The 20,024-nt window shown below is 45.6% G+C and overlaps 1 protein-coding gene across 6 annotated transcripts in view; it reads left to right on the top strand.

The window, feature by feature from the left end:
• The window catches only part of KIF26B (kinesin family member 26B), a 417,971-nt gene that overhangs the window by 362,215 nt on the left and 35,732 nt on the right, over positions 1–20,024 (top strand). For all 6 annotated transcript variants that reach the window (XM_045010461.1, XM_045010455.1, XM_045010458.1 and 3 more), the window contains 2 exons: positions 13,042–13,204; positions 14,510–17,933. In XM_045010461.1, the coding sequence (XP_044866396.1) occupies positions 13,042–13,204; positions 14,510–17,933 (3,587 nt within the window). The remainder of the gene's footprint in view (positions 1–13,041; positions 13,205–14,509; positions 17,934–20,024) is intronic.

The following is a 20,024-nucleotide window of genomic DNA, read 5'->3' on the forward strand; positions in this document are numbered from 1 at the left end:
TCCCCTCAACTTGCCTTTCGTTCCCCCTTTATCACTTATAACTCTCTCCTCCTTATCCGTGGTTACAGAGACAGATGTTTCTCATCTGCTTTCTTTCTTTAACCCCTCCACTTGCCCCAGTGATCTCATCCCATGTCCTATTCTCCCTCATGCCCACTTTCCTCCCCTCCTTTACCCTTCTTCTTAACCTCTTGCTCTCCTCTGGCTCTTTTTGCTCACAATGCAAGTTGCATGCTTTAGTCTTTCCCATTTTAAAATACTATTCATCCAGTTTATCTCTCCAAGTACTGCCCCATCTCCTTTTCATCTCTAAGCTCATTGAACTTGCTGTTAACATTTGCTGTCTGGCATTCCACCCCTCCAGTTCTATCCTGGACCCTTTCTACAGTGTCTTCCACCCCTTGCCCTCTACTGAAACTACTCTCAGCAAAGTCTCTAATGATGTCCTAGCTAAAACTCAAAATCAGTACTCCATCTTCATCCTCCGGGATCTGTCAACCACCTTCATCCATGAGATCTTGTACTCCCTTGGCTTCCATGACTCTGCTCTCTCCTGGTTCTCTTCCTAATCACATCTTCAGACCGTCCTTGGTGAATCCTCTTCATCTGCCCTCCAGCTTCTGTGGGGATTCCACAAGATTCTGCCTGTAGTCCCCTTCTCTTCTCCCTCTACACCTTATCTCCAAGTAGTCTCATCTGTTAATGCAAATTCAAATACCATCTCTGTCCTGAGGACTCTCAGATCTACCTCTCTATTCTAGACCTGTCTCCTGTCCAAACTAAATTCTCAGCTTGTCTCTGTGACATCTCCTTATGGATGTCTAGCCATCATTTCACACTCTACCTGGCTAAAACAGAACTTTTAATCTTCCCCCACCTCCACCCCAGCCCTATGTGCTAATTCCTTTCACTGTGGAAAAGACCACCATACCTACTTGGGTATCATTTTTGACTCAGACCACTCTGTGTCCTCACATTCAAGCTATGTCTAAATCTCACTGCAGCCCCTAAAGCCCCCACGTTAATCTGCCCCCTGTCTTTATCCATCAGTTATCTCTTGTCTTATACTTAGATTGTAAGCCCTTTAGGGGAGGGACCATGTTTTTGTTCTGTGTTAATACGGTGCCTAGCACAATGTGGTCCCGATCCATGACTAGGGCTCCTACACTCTATGCTAATACAAATAATTAATAATAACAATCATAGCTAGGGTCCATAATCTGTTTATCCAGGTGAAAAAGGAGGCAATTATCCCTCACTATTATAGTTTTTTTTCTCCTGTGAAATAGTCTTGCCAATACACTTTTATTTCAGCACTGATATGTCCCTGCCCAAACACCACCTGCAACCAAGTATACATACTTCCACTTCTTTAAACCAAAGAAGTTAGGCTTAATGTATAGGTGGAGAGAAGAGTGCTGTAGTTATGTGTTAACGAGCTATGTCCTAAAAACAACATTACTACATTTGTTAACTCTACTCATAGGCCCAGGGGAGGACTGCATTGTATAGCATTTAGGACCAGATAGTGCCTGTCCATTATATGGCTGCCTAAATGGGGTGGAGAATGCAAGGGATCTTCTCAGATATTTCCTCCACCACACTGGGGACAGGAACCATTGTAATCATTGCAATTTTCCCAGTTCAGATACAGATCCCTGCTAGCACCCTGCGGATGCTAGCCACGCCAGAGGTGTTGGGCTCCATGGCCCTATTCCTCACAGCTCCTCTACACTCAACAACAGGGCGAGCCAGCCAAAGTGTACACAGCTAAAGAAAATTAAGCCTACACAAGCCAGTTTTCCAGCAGCCAGAGAGCTGCTGCTTTTCAAATCTAGTTCAGGAGTTTACATGGGTCATTAATAACATACCTAAGAATTTAAGAAATTGTGCTCCTGACTGTAGGCCCAGTCCTGAATCCTCACTCCATGGGAGCTTTGTCTGAGTGTAACCTGAGTAAGAGGATTTAGCCTTCCGTTTCAGATATGGGTAGAGGGGTGTGTGTTTGGGTTGGCATTTGGTCAAGAACCTACACTATACAACTGTGCAAGGATGGCCACATTTGACAGTATGTGGAACCATGCCATGTCAGACCAATTTGCGTATTTACTATTACAAAGGGCCTGGGAAACATGATGCCACAGATTTGCATTTCAATCTGTGTTAGACCCATCAGGAGCAGTAACTTCTTAGCCACATCCCTGTCTGCAATAGGAAATCTCATCTTAAAGATATTTGGGTGGTACAGTACATTGGACCTCACTGTAGGTACAGCCTGTCTTCCATTATCAAATGCTATGGCTGCAGAAGCTGCCTGGCCCTGGCTATATTCTGTAGCTGCATTAGCCCTCGCTGCCAGCCACAGAGTGGATCATTCTCTCCACATTCAAAATGGCCATTGGAACCAGTTGTGTAGGGGCTAGTCATGATAGTTCCACCCACAAGGTAGAACGCACCACAAAGAGTCGAGAAAGAGGGAAGTGGAGGAGGGGCCATCCCTCCTGGAGCTTCTCCAGGGCTGGTGCAACAGTGTGCTGCTCAGAATCGGGCTGAGAATATCAGGAAAAATTAAGCCTTTAATGTGTAACTTACAGAAGAAGTGTTCTATGATGATAATGGCTTCACTGTGAGAGGGTTTCCACTATATGTACAGTAACTCTCACTTAACGTTTAGTTATGTTCCTGAAAAATGCAACTTTAAGTGAAACAATATTAAACAAATCTAATTTTCCCATAAGATTTAACGTAAATGTAGGGGGTTAGGTTTCAAGGAAATTTTTTGGGTGGCAGACAAAAGGCATTATATACTGTACAGTACTGTACTGTGGTTGGCAAGTGCCCCACAGGCACAGCCCGCTGCAGGCAAGGACGCTAGGAAGCACCTTCGCAGCAGCAGCAGCAGCTTCCCCGGAGAAGAACAGGCACCGACTTTGCTGGGGGATGCTCCAGGCCCACCTCTTCCCACCACCACTTCACCTCCTCTCCAGAGGAGCCACATCCCCGCTCCTGCCCCTCCCTCCCAGAAAGTCCTAAGTGACGCCAAACAGCTGCTTAGCAGCGCTTAGGACTTTCTGGTAAGGAGGGGGAAGAGTGGAGACGCGGCACTTCCCCACTCCTCCCCTTCCCTCCAGGGGTGGCAGGTTTGTAGAAATTTTGGTGATGCCCAGAACCTGCCCCCCTAATTCTGACCCCCCAAACTCTACTCCCCACCTGCCTAAGGCTCTGGGAGAGAGTTTGGGTGGGGAAAGGGGTCTGGGGTGCCAGCTCTGGGATGGAGTTTGGGTGCTGGGTGCAGGCTCTGAGGGCGAAGGAGGGGGTGAGGGGTGCAGGCTCTGGGAGGGAGTGCGGAGGGATGGGGTTAGGCTCTGGGAGGGAGTTTGGGTGCAGGCTCTGGGATCCTAGGCAGGGCAGGCCGGGAGTACCCCCAGGCACTGCCCCCACAGCTTCCCATTGGCTGCAGGGGCACTTGGGGCTGGACACAGACCCACCCTGGCCAGGGGCTGCAGGGAGGGGCCAGCAGCCATGTGGAGCGAGCAGGGAGGAAGCTGCTCAGCTCCGCTGCACTGCCCGTGGTGAGTGGGGGCCACGGGCTGTTTTAAACGTCCTGGGGGACGTGGGGGGGGGGCGAAGGAGAGACCTGGCCCCAAACATTGCTGGAGCTGGGTCCAGGCCAGGAATATTCCTGGTGCCCAGGCACCATGGGCTCATAGGACTTGCCGCCCATGCCTCCCTCCCAGCGCTTCGCGCTTAGGACTTTCTGGGAGGGAGGGGGAGGAGCGGAGACGGGGTGCTTCCCTGCTCCTCCCTCTCCCTCCCAGAAAATCCTAAGTGCTGTCAAACAGCTGTTTGGTGGTGGGGGAAGCGCTGGGAGGGTGGAGGCGGAGGCGGAGAAGAGGATCTTGGGCAATGCTCCCTTGTAAAGTCGCTGCTCTTCCACAGAATCTTACAAGCAGTGGACTGAGCAGGCAGCCAAATGACGTTATAAGGGAGCATTGCACAACTTTAAATGAGCATGTTCCCTAATTGAGCAGAGATGTAACTTTGAAACAACGTTAAGCGGGAGGACGTTAAGTGAGGAGTTACTGTAGGTTTAAATTAATTTGATTATACAAGAGAATCCCAGAAGAGCAAAAGCCGGAATAGCGTGTGTGTTACTGTCAGTTTACAGTCGAGCCCTTCTGGCTCTTTCCATAGCCTTTTGAAGTCTCTTCAGCTTGGGAAGAGTCAGACCATTATACAAAAGTTATAGCTCTTGAATAAGCACTTCTGTGATCAGAGGTTAGTTAAGTTTAATGGGAAAAAAGAAGCTTTTCTTTGAACTTTTGGGGCTCTGTCCTTGTGACATTTATTATTTTTGTCTTTAATGGGGAAAAAGAAATGATCATTGTGCGTACACACACACACACACTCACACAAAATGTTACAATATTAAAACTGAAGTTAAACTCTTAAAAAGCCAGGAAATGTAAAAGACGATCATAGCAGTGTAATTTTCATTCAAGCCCTTGTTATTTTATGATTTGATTTACTGCAGCCTCCCCATTTCTGCCATGACCACTGCAATCCTGTTTCTCTCCAATCCATTCCAAATGCTTCTCAGATTATTTTCCTAGCTGGTCACTCTGTCCTCTTCAACACCCCCACCCTTGAGTCTCTCCACTGGATCTCCATTCTCCTGCGCATCAAACGCACTGTGTCTTATCTTCACAACTTCACCCCACTCTACCTAGCCGATAAAGAGTAACTTATCATGTTGTAAATGGCTACTTTCGCTTTGCCAGAGTTCCTCCTCAAAGGCCCACCAATCAGTTTCTTACTGAAACTCGTCCCCTCTTTCTCCTATATTGCCATTAATCATGGGAAGAATTCCCTGATATAAACAATAAAGCTACTACCTTATCTTACTTCAAATCCCTCCTTATCTTGCCTTAGATGCCTAAAAAGCCCTGCACACTGATCATGGCTAAAAAAAAAAAAAAAAAGCCTTTTCCCTCTTCCCCTGCCCTTACCTTTCCTATTTTTTTGCTAATTTGCCCATTCCCACCCCTCCCCACTCTGCCTCTACCCCAATGTAATAAAAATGAACAGAAAACCAAACATGGAGCTAACAAAGCTGTACCATGTTTGTTGGCTTGAAAGTTACATGCCGATTCTATACCTTCACCTGTTGTGTGTTTTTTGGACAGCACGCCTTGCAGGGCAGGGATTCTCTCTTACCTGTGTAATGACCCGAAACCAACTGGGGCCTTTTGGAACTACCATAATATAAATGTTTACTATTACTTATAAAGCCATGTATATGCACAAGGGAGCAGAGTTAAATTTCATGTGCAAACAGAGCTTTGATATTTACTAACTTTTTGAATGTTATAAACCCTATATAAATAATTACATTACAAACTACTTGAGGGCATATATTAGCTTATTAGGTAACAATAACACACTTAGATGGTTGACAACATTCTCCATTTGGCCTGGTGCCTCGCTAGACACCAAGGTGTGTGATTAAGAGTAGTTCCACACGCTCGGACATGTCATGTTGCTTAAATAACATATAATGTTTTCTGTGGCGCCTTACTTTTTCTTCCACTGATGCTAACATTCTTGTCACTGGTCAGAGTTCTCAAAGAAGTGGGGTGGTATGCATGGGAGAAGGAGAAAGAAAATGTTTGTTTTAATAAGGTTAAAATGCAGGGACAAGCACATAATAGGACTGGCTAAAATAGTCCCCCAGGAAAAAACTGAATCTATTTCTTATAATATTTCTCTTACATCTGGAGGACAGGAGTTTCCTTTCTCCACCAAGTGAATGAAATATGGTCATGAAAATTTCTATGAATTTCCCGAGCATGTTGTATGTAATACCCAGCCCTGACTACTTCACATTCTGCTGATGGATTCAACATTACTTCCCTTAACAAAAGCAATCCTCACTTCCCTTTCTTCTTTGTATTAACTTTTGAATACTTTGGCTAACATTAGTTCTTATAAAAGTGAAGTACTTACATCACTAGCTAGAGCAAGACAAGTACAGACATTATACAAGCTATGCCCTCTCAGGTCTGCCAGGATGTCTCATGCCTGACCTGCCATCACCCTTCTAGTTTGTCTTTGGCAGTCTCTGTGCAGAAGCCCAGTCATGCCAAGCTTTGTGCGGGGGAAGGATCCAGGGAGATGAGAGAGCCTGTTTCCCTCATGGTATCAGCAGCTGGGATGTTTATAAAATTATTACCTACTGGAATTACACTACAAAAAATAAATCAGCAAAGGGCTAGATCCAAGGCCCGTTGAAGCCATTGGAAAGCTGTGGGCCACTGTGGCACAGGACACTTGAAACTTAGATCAGGGAAACTCTTTTGTGCTCTCAATTCTGCCCTGGTGGGCCCAGGCCACAAGGAAGAGGAAGCTGCCTGATTCAAATGTAGAGGGGACAAGAGCTGGACGTGGGTGTGGGTGAAGGGAGTAGGTTAGAACAAGGGTCCTGGTGAAAGAAACTGGGACTGGAACTAGGTGAGAGATTGGGCAGGGAGACTGGGAACCTGGGGCGGAGAGGGAGCCTGAGGTAGGATGAGGAACTAAGTGAGGGACGTGAGGAGTGGTTGGGTTAGGAGACTGGGACTGCAAGCCAGTGCGAGGGAAACTGGGACTGGCCAGGTAAGGAGACTGGAACAGGGAGCTTGGAATGGAGTCTGGGATGAGGCGCACAGAGGGAGACTGAGATTGGAAGCCAGGATGGGGGAAAAGATTAGGACTCGGATGGGGAACCCCTAAGAGGGAGACTGACTTGCTAGGAGAGGAAACTGTGAATAGGACGAGGAGCCAGAGTTGGGGGCGGAAAGAGACAAGACTAGACCACAGACATGTTGGAGGGAACAAGGGCAGAACGGTCAGGCTTTGCGGGGAGAACATTGTCCAAAGGGTCTGTGCCGACCAGAGAACACTCCACTCCAGAGCCTGGAATGGAACCCGAGATTCCTGAGTCTCTCCGCTCCGCTGCTGTCAGCAAATATCTGTTAAACTCACTGGCAATGAGTGAGTCTCATCCCCCTTTAGTGCTGGTCCACACAGAGGATGAAAACCTACGTTTGCTGTCAGTTACTCCATTAGCTGAAGTGCCCAGGTTGGAAGTCAGAAGCTGGAGACGGGCAGTGCAGGGACGCTGCTGCTCTGGCTGCTGTTATGGAGTGGGTAGCCACAGCATTGCCCCATCTCCTACTGCTGTTGCTGGTGCCCGGGGTTGCGGCTGCTCCTCAGCTCCCAGCCCCCTTTGACTGCTCGCACAGCTGGTAAGAACCGCCCAGGCAGGGGGACCCAGCACTGGGGCTGGCAGAGCCCTCAGGGAGCAGCAACTGCAGGGGAGAGGCCTCCCAGCAGCTCTGGGAGCCTCATCAGTTTCTTTTTTGCAAAGGTCAAAATGGAATGTTGTTACCATCTTTTGAAACGAAAGTGTTGGACTCCTCCCATTCCGCAGAAAATTTTGAAATTGTGAGTTTTTGCTCCAGTGTCAAGAAAATTTTGAACTTAAAAAAAAAATCCTACAGAATGAGGATTCTGGGTTCCAATCAACAGTAGCCTATATCCTTGTTTCCTGTTGAGCAAATAATAGAACAGTCGTTTAGGCCTATTCCAATTTCCATTGGTATCATGCATTGTGTGTTTGAAAAGGGATGAAAAGGGAATGGTTTGCTCTCTGCAGCCCCTGCTGTACTCCCACATTTCTGTGTGGCAATCTGCAATGGAGTTCATACAGTTTAGAGCTGTATTGACTCCCTCTGGATTTCCACAGCAGCTGCTACTGGCAGCCACATGGGATCTAGAACATGGGCAGCATGGCTCCTGCAAGAAGAACTGTGCTGCTCAAGGGGAAATGAAGTGGAATATTGGAGCAGTATGGAGATAGGAGCCATCCACATGGACAGCTCTTAACTCCCCAAATCTTGGGGGTGCTTCTATATAGATCCTGAAGATGCACAGGGTGTTACAGGGTCTCCTCTTCTCGCTGTGGTTCCTCCAGATCCCAACCCCTGAAGGAATGATTTGCCAGAAATTCCAAGAGGGGAATGACACAGTGTTTTCTTGCCCTTGTTGATCCTTTCCCTGGCTTTCTCCATAGTGGCGGTTCTCTGTTTTTGTGTTTAACTGTGCAGGATGTATCAATCATATTTGTGATGATATTACTGCTCTGAGGCCTGAAAGGGGGAGGTCTGTTTCCTGTCCTTTGTTCTCTCCAATAGAGCATGCGTTGTGATGCAGTGTGTCCTTCAAATTGGTTTATGGTAAATTTCCTAAAACATAAAAAAGTTAATGGACATGACAGAAATAAATTATAAAAATTAAGACAGTGGTTAAAAAAAAATGGATTGGGGAAGGGGAATCCTATCCATCATCCATGCCATTGTGTTCCTCTGGGGAGATAATAAAAAGGAACCCTCTGCATTCCTTGAAATCTTCCAAGGAAGGCTGAACTGCACCCCCGTCTAATGAGAAGAGCTGTGAACATTGTTCAAAACAGCCTCTGCTCAATAAAAGCAACAACATGTTCTCAGAAGCAGCAGCCCTTGAGGTTGCTTCATTTAATATTTCCCACACGTTACTTTAGTTTACATAGTCGGGACAACATGAGAATCTGTAATGGTCTCATCTTCATAAAAGACGCTTAGTCCAGACCTCCTTTTTGTAAAATCCACCGCCCCACAAGCAAAGGGATTTAGCTGTTGCAAATATCAGCTCAGCTCCGCTAATGAAATGATTCACAGTCTTTCTTTTTTCTGACATAAATGCCATGTCAGCATTCAGAAGAACAAAGCATTTACTCCATGTCTTGGACAATCCATCAGACGTATTTTAGAATATACTGAGACCCATATAAAAATATTTTACTAGTAATTTTACGGCCTGAAGAAAAGGAGAGTAAAAATACATATAATCTGCTACTAAGCAACACCTATGTGATGGCATCTTCCCCTTGATCTTTTTCTTTTCTTCAAATCTGAGCATGTCCTATTGTAGGAGATTAGCAAACCGTGAATGGGGGAACGTGTCTCATGATAGTATGCAAAATGTTTGCAAAACATATGATTAGCAAATATTTTCATTCTCTTGTTGGGATCCCTTTTGCAGGCAGCAGGAGGCTGTGTATTGTATCTCAGAGGAAAGTGGAGCTGATAGCCAAGATAAAGCCAGTTGATACTGAATGGGTGAGCTTTATAGCTAGAAATCAGGCAATGGCTGGATTTTTGCAGCTGTTATTTCAGAATAATCTTAATGAAATTCCCCTTTTAGTTTGATTTATGTCAAGGAACCAGCTGAATTATGTCACAGGAATTTGGTCTACACCTTCACTCTTCCTGCTGCAAGCATTTATTTTGGTGTATCGCAGGTGATGCAGGGTACCCTATATTCATTACATATAAATCTCTAGGAGAGCCATAGCACAGTTTGCTGATGATGACTCTATGGCTTATGTATTGTCAGGAGACCTAAATGGTTAGAATGTATTATGTTGCTCTCCCCCCTGTCATTGCATGTTTTGCTTTGATGGAAGCATGAGCAAATGAAAGGCTTTTTATTGATTTCTGTGCCGATGTTAATAATTTCCATGTAACTCTGCTTTGGCATGGCAGTTCCTGATGTACAGAATTTGACATCTTAATTATTCCTTGATGGGAAGAGGGTGCACTAAACTGATAAAACAGCCTTTTATCTCTGGATCTGTGGGTTCAAAGCTGACTTAGGTCAAAGTGAAATGAGTGAGATTGTCTGTGTCTAATCCTTACGGACATCTGTTTACATCTCAAAGCCACCTTATAGTCTTGAGTGTGTCAGGAAGCAGAAGTACCGAGAGAGAGTGTTCTTTTGGTATCTCTGACCCAGCTGAAACCAAAAAAATAGTAAAAATCTCACAAGAGGCATAATTTATGAGCTTTCTACTCTTATTTCTAGAACAAAGATATTCAGGTAGTCATCCAAGCTGTTGTCTGCTTAACCAATCCAGAAGAGACCTACAGAGCTTTTAATGTCCAGCTATCAGCTCAATCCTCAAAGTTTGGATCTGCATGCAAAATTCCCCAACCTTTGTGAGTGTTTAACAGATGTGTGGCCACATACTACAGGTAGCACCAGTCATCAACAAGGATCTGATCCAAAGCCCTCTGAAGTCAAAGGAAAGGCTTGGAAAGTACAAGCTCCTACCACTTGAGCTAAAGAAACAACTTCTTTTGTAGTGAATAAATAGCTGGCTGTTACAGTCTCCGCTTTCAGCCATTTGAACCAGTGTATCACAGTCAGATCCAGGGTTTTCATTTGGGCCCCTCTCTAGATTTAGTTTAGTATTTTTTTCCTCCCCTAACATTTTTAGAAAAGTGCATCTTTTTAGATTTTTACCACTTCTGTGTGCGTTGTTGAGATGCGTCAGGTCAGATTGCACTGCTCTATCCGTGCTGTAGGCCGTTTCTCCAGCCATCATGTAAATTAATGATAAGTAACTAGTGCCAATCCTGCACCAAGAAAAGACATTTGCTGAATATAGAAATTTACAAACAAACCTTTATGAATAGAATTTATGGGGGAAAAAAGCTCTTAAGCTTTATATATATAATTTAACATCTAGCTAGTTTGCTTCCTCACAGATGAGAAGCGTGTTTGGCAGGAATCCGTCTATCCCTTGAGTAACTCAGGATATCCTTGTATAGGCAGGAGTAGAGAAGAATTTCCTTGGAGTCACCTAAGTTTTTTTCCCTGCTTGTTTATCATCACATGTCAGGGCCATGTTTATTCCAAAAGGAAAGATACAGTAAGTCCTTTTATGGTCTTGATGAAGCCACCTGGATGGTTCTGAAGGCAGGAGTTGAGAGTTGTGAAAGCAAACTGGGATTCATTAAAAACCTGGGACAAGAGTGACCGCGAGTCCTAAGGAGATGGCCTGCTTGCTCTTAGTGTTGGTACAGCCTCTCGGGGTATAATCACTGATGAGCTGGGGTGTATCTTAAGGTTTCATGTGAGCCTCTTCTCAACAGAGATAGCTGTGGAGTCCCCCATGAAGGAGACTCAAAACTTTCTTTTTAAAAAAAGTATTGTAAGTGTCTGGCCCTTTTGCTTGTGAGGATAGCCAGGAAACATGTAAACTGAAAGCTAAGTTTGAAAGGCATAGAGCTAGTTCAGCATCGTGTAGGTTTGGTTTGTATCTCAAAGAATCATCTCACCAACCCTCCCCAAAATCCTTAGGTAGCCGTGTGCATGATGGTGTGATCGTGTTATATCTGGGTGGTTACATCCATAAGGGAAGCAGCAAAGAATTCTTTCTCAGCCCTCCAAAAAATGCTGAGACTGGCTCTGCTTGGCATCAGTTTTTGAGCCCCTTGTGTGTGCCCACTATATTGTGACCATAACAGCTTGTTTTCCCCAACAGTGCCTCTGTAGCACGAATGAAGGACACACTGCAAGATCCCTACAAGCCATCCCCACACCCTGCTAGCTGCTTCAGCCATGCACAAGGAAGAGAAAGACAGGAGACAGGGTCAAGCTACTGATGCCCTGTATTCTACCCCAGGCACTAGCCATGGGAGACTCGCTGGTGCAGCTGACTTCCCAGCTTAGGAAACTGGCTCCCACACACCAGCTGGAGGAGACTCCCAGCAATTGGGAGAGACCTGCCCACTTCAAGACCCAAAGAGGATCCATTTCCCAACTGATCACGCAGCCCACTTCCATAGGGGATCTGCTTCCCACAGCCGTAGGCAGCAGGGCGACTTGCTGCCACCAGCAGAGCCTGAAGGCCCATCTGTCTGCCAGCACAGCTGCTGCTGTGGGGTACAGATAGGACAGTCACCCAGAGGAACCTCAGTGAGCTCCTGGGGAGGGTCAAGCCTAGTAGGTTGAACGGTGTTGGGCTGAAGAGTGGGTATATGGAAGGATAAAAGGTTTGAGGAGGAGGAGATGTAATTGTTGTCATTAAGCATGTGGGGACTATTTTATTCAAGGAACGTCACATTAATTATTGACTGAGGCAGAATGTATTTGAGACCACACCTTTTATACTGGTAACCCATCACTTCCCACAATATTAAACTGGTAACACTAAGGGGGTTATGTTTGTAACATTGTCTTGTTAAAGTAGTTGTCATGTATGACATTTCCTGTCCTCATTATAATCACAGGCCTGAGGGATAAAATGTCAGGATTTCAAAACCTGGCCTATTCAGAGAGAGGGCGTGAATGGCAAGAACAGAAGATGGCACAACCTGATTCCAGCCTCTGTCAAGGCAAAGATCTAAACTAAATGAACAATGATTCAAACTCTTGCAGCCTGATCTTTCTCTGATTTCCAACCATTTTTACCCTACTGTAATTCCTGGAGTTACTTTTAAATCAGATTGGATGTTGTTTTAAAGCTGATGCTCTAGAAATTATTTTTGGGAAATTCTGTGTCTTGTGTTATACAGCAGCTCCCATTGGCCTGGAGCAGCGAACCGCGGCCAGTGGGAGCCGCGATCGGCCCGACCTGCGGACGCGGCAGGTAAACAAACCGGCCTGGCCCGCCAGGGGCTTTCCCTACACAAGCGGCGTCCCAAGTTTGGGAAACACTGGACTAGATGATCACAATGATCTTTTCTGGCTTTGGGATCTGTTACCCTTGTGGGTGGGAGAAGAATTGGAGCTCTGTCTGTCTGTCATCCTTTGACATAAGTTTCTTTTTATACTGTATACTACAGTGCTTTCTGAGAACTAGTCTTGAACAAGTATTATGGGCATAGGTCCTTCATTCTCCCCTCTGTCTTAGCTGTGGTAACAGTGCTGGGGGAATCGGACAGCAAAGAAGATAGGGAAGAGGAATCAAAAAAAGAAAAAAAAGTTCTAATTTTAGCCTAAGGGTTTTTCAGCTTGCTGAGCTGCGGACGTAAAACAGCACAAACCCGGAGAACAGTACTAACTGCTGTTCCATTAAAAAGAGAAAAAACAATCTTGCTGAGATCTGGTCAAATCACAACAGTCAAAAGTGAAACACAGCTCACTAATGTAGCCTTAATTCATTTTATTTTGCAGAGACAGCAAGCTCACCATGTTGCTCCGGGAGTCCCTGGGGAACATGAACTGCCGTACCACTATGATAGCTCACATTTCGGCAGCGGCAGGGAATTACGCTGAAACACTGTCCACCATCCAGGTTGCATCCCGGGTCCTGAGGATGAAGAAAAAGAAAACTAAGGTAAGGAGATATGTAACTCCTTGTCTCCTTGTAGTGGGAAACAAGGACCCTACAGAGCCCTTAGTGAGATGGAGAGGCCTGAAACATATAACAAAATCAGTATTCATGATTCCTGAGTGTATGGGTTACGTGTATTTTATGTTAGCTGTGTGGTTTAGAGTTTATAGCAGAGAGTAAGGGAGAGAAAGCTTCAACCTAAGATGCAGAGGAGAGTTCAAGCACATCTATTATAATAGCTTTCTAAGCCTAACTCCAAGTCTGTCATTTAGTAGAGCAAATATAGCTGGTAATGTGCTTTTGTCAATTATTGTTTTATTTACACTTATAACTTTAATGAATGTTACTTTTTTAGAATTAAAGGAAATTAAGATTAATGAAGAAAAAGGTTCCCTTTTTTTTCCATAAGACAGCAAGGGCAATATAATACAAGGCAAAATCTCCATCTCTGCATAGACGCACACATAGTCCTGTTATTTCAGCATACATGTGGTAGATTTTTTCCAAGCAGTGGACTAATAGGGAGTGAGGTATATCCATTTTCATGCTTCCAGAATCCTATCTCCTTATATAATCTGGACTGTTAACTTGTTATAACAGGTGAGTTTTGTGATCATGATTTAAAATGACGACATGGATTAATGATAAATCTGAGCAGAGACCATCAAATGGACTCCATGTATACCATGTCACAACAAGCTAGCCACAGAAAGAGGTGCACACCACACACTGTATACCCAAGTCTGTGTTGTGATCAAAATTGGATTTTCCTTGTCTTTTGTGCATTATTTGACCAGTGAGGTTGAACTCCTTTTACAGCAAAGTCTTATTGATTAAGTCCTTAGAAAGCTATCTAGTTCCTTTGGTCAAGACTGGATTCAGTGAAGGGTCTTAATGCATGTATTCAGTGCATTCATTGGAAGGCAGCATGATCTAGTGGTTAGAGTTGGGTCTATTTCAATGTGTTCACGATAATACTGTGGGCAACACCCTTAATCTTTGTGTGCATTGGTTTCCAAAATGGCGCTAATAAAACTTACAAAACGTTAAGTACTCTGAGATAATTAAATGAAAGGTACAATATAACTATACGTTCTTCTTGTTGTTGGATTTAACTCCCTTCCTCCCAAAGTTCATAACAATTCTTTACCGAGCACGTTAGTGTTTTATATGTAATGCATTTATGCAACACCATGCATTGTTCAGTCATTTTAGGATTCAGCTGCATCTATAGTTGGGATTCCGCTATATGTGTGTTTTATGGAAGCTGTTTGTGGTTCTGACATTTCATTTGCTCTCCAATCACAGTACACATCAAGTTCTTCTGGAGGTGAAAGCTCCTGTGAAGAAGGAAGAATGCGGAGGCCAACCCAGTTGAGACCCTTCCATTCTAGAAATGTAGTTGACCCAGACTTCCCTATTCTGCACCTATCAAGTGATCCTGATTATTCTTCCAGCAGCGAACAGTCCTGTGACACAGTGATTTATGTTGGCCCCAATGGCACAGCCCTCTCTGATAAGGAACTGACAGATAATGAAGGCCCCCCTGATTTTGTCCCTATAGTTCCTGCTCTGCAGAAGACCAAAACTGAGGGCAAACTGGAGGAAGTGAGTGAGACCGACTCCAGCACATCTGAAAGAGACTGCCTGAAGTGCAACACCTTTGCTGAGCTTCAGGAGAGGTTGGACTGTATCGATGGCAGTGAGGAGAGCAACAAATTTCCATTTGAAGAGCTGCCTGTTCAGTTTAGCGCAGATCACATGTCTAAGTGTCCTATGCCAAGCCAAGTGGCAGGTCTCAGTCATTTATCAGCATCGGATAAGGAAGATGCCACCGCCGACTGTCAGCAACCTGAGAAGGAAGTCAGGGAAAATATAAATGCAACAACCAGCAAAATTCAGAGAAATCACTCCCCTGTTCCTTCTGGAGCTCTCACTAAAGTTTCAACTCCTCCTTCTCCTAGGAGTGTAACTGGCAGCTCTAGTAATCAGCTTAGCTCTTCCCAGTTAGCCCATAGCGCAAGTCTGCAGAGCAGCAGAGAGAGCCTCAATACCTGTGGCTTTGTAGAAGGCAAGCCTAGGCCAATGGGTTCACCGCGGCTTGGCATTGCGAGCCTCTCCAAAACATCAGAGTACAAGCCACCAACTTCTCCTTCCCAGAGATGCAAGGTTTACACCCAGAAAGGGGTATTGCCCAGCCCTGCACCATCACCCCTGAGCAAGGACTCTGGAATGGTGTCTAGCGAATCTTTGCTGCAGCCAGAGATCCGGACCCCTCCAGTGGGAATGAGTCCTCAGATCTTGAAAAAGTCACTATCCTCCAGCAGTGGGGATTTTGGAGAGACTATTCTCGATGAAGAGCAGGAACATAATATTTCACCAGAATCAAAGAAGGAGATTCTGAGTACCACCATGGTCACTGTGCAGCAACCATTAGAGCTGAATGGAGAGGATGAGCTGGTGTTCACCCTGGTTGAAGAACTAACTATTAGTGGGGTCCTTGAGAATGGACGCCCGACCAGCATCATCAGCTTTAACAGTGACTGTTCTGTGCAGGCTTTGGCCTCTGGGTCTAGGCCAGTTAGTATTATCAGTAGCATTAGTGAAGACCTCGAGTGTTACTCCAATGCAGCTCCTGTTTCTGAGGTCAGCATCACACAATTTGTGCCGCTTCCAAAATTAGGATTGGATGACAAAGCCCGGGATGCCAGCAGCAGACGCTCATCCATTAGCTCGTGGCTGAGTGAAATGAGTACAGGGAGTGATGGTGAACAATCATGCCACAGTTTCATAGCCCAGGCATGCTACGGGCATGGTGAGGCTATGGCAGAGCCCCCTATTTCTGAGTTTGCAGGTGCCATACAGAATACTAGCATGATTTGTGTAAATGACCAGCAAAATCCAGTGACTGACAATTTGCTCATACTGTCAGAAATGGGGGAGGAAACTTTCAGTAAAGTCCCACCCCTCAAGGGTTGCAAAATATCAGCCCTGGGGAAAACTACTGTCACAATCTCAAACACAGCAAGCCTAAGCGGCTGTGAAGGCTACATCCCAATGAAGACCAACATTACTGTTTATCCATGTATTGCTGTTAGTCCTTTTAAGGCACAAGAGACTGATGAGGCCACATCTGCAGTAACTTCAGCTGCTAAAGTTGCTCAACCCCATGAGGAGAAAGAGTCTATTGTTAGGAAGGATATCAAATTTGAAGACCCTTGGCTAAAGAGGGAAGATGATATGAAAAAAGACCGCTCTGGGGCCAGCGATGGGCCAAGGCTGGAAACTGCAATTGGCCCAGCCAAGCCTGAGCAGAACAAGAAACAGAACTCAGCTGACAGGTTTAGTAGCAGCAGTGGGGAGACCTCTAGCTCCCCAGGTTCTGACCCGCTGAAGAGGATTGTGGATGGGTGTGAGATGGCACTTCCAAGTTCTGCAACCCAGAGCCCTGTTCATTCCCTGGATGCTTTGAAGAATGGCAGTCCCCCTAGGGTGCTCCAGAAGGTCAGCAAGCAAGAGGAAATTGATGCTGTCCTATATCACTGTGCTGCTGAGAACAATGGAATGAGTTCTCCTTCTCTTTCCCAGTCTTGTAAGGCTTCCCTAGAAAGAAGAATCGCTTCTCCCAAGCACTGCGTTCTCACTCGCCCCAAAGGAACTCCTCCGCTGCCTCCTGTGAGAAAATCAAGCCTGGATCAGAAGAACAGGGCCAGCCCTCAGCATAGCGCTTGTAGCAGCAGCACGAGCAGTCCATCCAACCAACCGGTGTCTTTTCCAGCCAGCTTTCCTGATGAGCTGAATGGGAAGCAGAAGGGCTCCAGCATTGACACCAGTAACAATAGCAGCAGCAAGTTATTTAGTGCCAAACTTGAACAGCTAGCCAGCAGGACCAATTCCCTGGGCAGGTCCACAGTGAGCCACTATGAGTGTTTGTCGTTGGAAAGGGCAGAAAGCCTATCTTCAGTAAGCTCCAAAATGAGCCCTGGAAAAGATACCACCATGCCTAGGGCTGGGAGGAGCCTCAGCCGCAGTGCGGTGTCCTCACCGACAAACTCAGGCATATCCCAGTCTGCGGGTGCCTCACCAAAGGCCAGCCAATCGAAGATATCCGCAGTTAGCAAACTCCTTTTGGCAAGTCCCAAAGCCCGAAGCTTGTCTGCTTCCACCACCAAAACATTAAGCTTTTCTACCAAGTCTCTGCCTCAGTCTGTGGGGCAGAGTTCAAGTTTGCCTCCCAGTGGGAAGAACATGTCCTGGTCAACTCAGTCCCTTAGCAGAAACAGAGGCTCTGGTCTTGCTTCAAAACTGCCCCTCAGAGCTGTCAATGGACGGATTTCCGAACTGCTCCAAGGGAGCACAAGTGCCAGAGGTTTACAAATGCGTGGAAACTCGGACACAGATGAGCGAGGTGGCCTTCATGGAGATGAGAAACCAGCTGTTCATATGCTGCCTTCACCCTACAGCAAAATCACCCCTCCGCGGAAGCCTCACCGCTGTAGCAGTGGTCATGGAAGTGACAACAGCAGTGTCCTGAGTGGGGAGCTGCCACCAGCCATGGGGAAAACAGCCCTATTCTACCACAGTGGGGGAAGCAGTGGTTATGAGAGTATGATGAGAGACAGCGAAGCAACAGGGAGTGCTTCTTCAGCGCAAGACTCTATGAGTGAGAACAGCAGCTCTGTCAGCGGGAGGTGCCGAAGTCTCAAAAATCAAAAGAAACGCTCAAACACAGGTATGTTTGCAGATGTGTCCAAATGTAACATTGACCACCAGGCTAGCTAGTTCTTGAGCGGAAAGGCTTGCACAGAGGAGTATCTAGGTCAACGGCAGAACACATGTTGTGTTTAATGTGGTCATTTGGAACTAGAAACAGGCTAATTCTAATGACAGGCCCTTGAGCTGTGAACTTTTTAGATTTATTTACTTACCAAGCCCTGCTCAGTTCCACATTTCCTTTATGAAGGCATTTCCATTGAAATAGTTTTAGTATAGATTATTTGTTTCAAGCTTCTGTTATTGCATCCTTCTCCTGAAGCAGGGCAACTTTTATAATGGGGACAATTTTCAAATATTTAGTCATGGGGGTTTTGTTGTTGTTTTTTTTAGTACTTAAAGTCACAAAAAGATGCCCATGCATGGTTCTTACATGTAATGTATATTACAATATAGCCCCAGCAGAACGGAAACAATCATGCAGACAAGAACTCAGGCAGAAAAAGCTCCTTTCCAAAACATCATCAATCCGGGAAACAAACCTTCCATCCTCTCTATAAGCCCTATCCAATAGCTGTCAAATAGATAAACTCCAGTCAAAAATTGGAGGCTTTTATTATGGTGATTAGCAGGGAGAGGACAGCTGATGTATGTCATGAGGGCAAGAACTGAGGTTGGTTGTGACTATGGGATTTCAGAGGTTGGTGGGTGTTGCCCCAGTGTCACTGAGAGGAGGACCAAGAGCTGTATCAGTTGCAGTACAAATGCTAGAGCCCAGCAAAGGGAGAAAGAGACTATAGGACTTGCAAAGGGGAAAGGGCACAATAAATTATATATTGCTGGGAGGTTGTCCGAGTAATATGGGATATTTTGCTGGGGACATTTTGTTTTTTGGCTTCCATTTTTGAGGTTTGGCTTTCTACTCGCCTTATTAGTGAGAGGGCTGAAGGTACCAGCAACCTCTCACTTTGACAGGTGTCTGCGTGGATGGTACTGGGAGCTAAGTGGCAGACGGTGACTCTGTGTGGGGTAGGTCTTTCCTTAGTTTTTTCATTTCACTTCCCCTTTCATCAATATGATCTCAGTGGCTGGGTGAATAGGGATTGCAACTTCCCAGTAGCTGTCCTGGGAGATGTGGGTGAGGAGAGCCTTCTGTTTGGATGGTGACTGTGGAAGCGTGTCAGGGCACTACTACCCCCATGTTATTTGGGAGCAGTTTTGTTTCTTGATAGCCAGGGATGGAGGGTGAGAGCTATGATGTCCTTGGAGTGCACCTTCATATTTAGTCTTTACTTGTGTCCTCAACTGCAGCAGCTCTGCCTCTTAGATGATTGCTATAAGGTGGTTGAAAATGATGCCATTGACTGTGAACATGGAGATCTGAGGGAAGGATCATTTGTGGTGCTCAGGATGTCTAGTCGCTCTGCTACCAGGTATAGAAGACAAAGTGGGAGGAAGGCTTTTTTTGCTGACAGAAGCAGGTGTGCAGCCCTTGTTATCAATTCTATAGATTTTTATCTGGGACTTCTTCTGGGGTGCATAAAGGATTATTTTACAGGGTCCAACTGCTTAGGTCATATGTAAGATCAATGGTTAATAAAATCAACAGCAGAGCTTGTAGGGAACTTTCCTGAGCAAGGCCATCAACTTCTGCAGAAGTTTTGTGCTCTTCCTGTATTTGCAGACAGAGCGCGTGCAGGTGCCTCTGCTGCTGCTCAGAGCTATCCAGTGCTGAAGCAGAGTGAAAACTGACCCGATTCTTACCAATTTTTCACAAAACATGGAGTTTGTCAGGACTTTTGACTGCCATTCAAATGACTGATCTTGATTTTTAATTTCCTGTGTTGTTTAGGTCCTTTCTGCCCAGGCACCATTGTCACAGATTTGCTCAGATGAGTCACTGTCACTAATGGCCCCAAGATTTAAATATCTGGGGCACATAGTTTTCAGTGGAGAGCCCTCATCTCTGGAAGCTGCCTACCCTGTTAATCCAACAGAGCCTGAGCATGTTGACACCTTCAGAGCACTTTGTAAAGCTCATTTGCTTACTTAGGCTTTTGACTGGTGGCTGTGTGGAGAGAGTATATGTGCTATTTTTAACAGCTTAATT

The sequence above is a fragment of the Mauremys mutica genome, chromosome 3 (assembly GCF_020497125.1).
Source record: "Mauremys mutica isolate MM-2020 ecotype Southern chromosome 3, ASM2049712v1, whole genome shotgun sequence".
In the NCBI taxonomy this organism is placed as follows: domain Eukaryota; kingdom Metazoa; phylum Chordata; order Testudines; family Geoemydidae; genus Mauremys; species Mauremys mutica.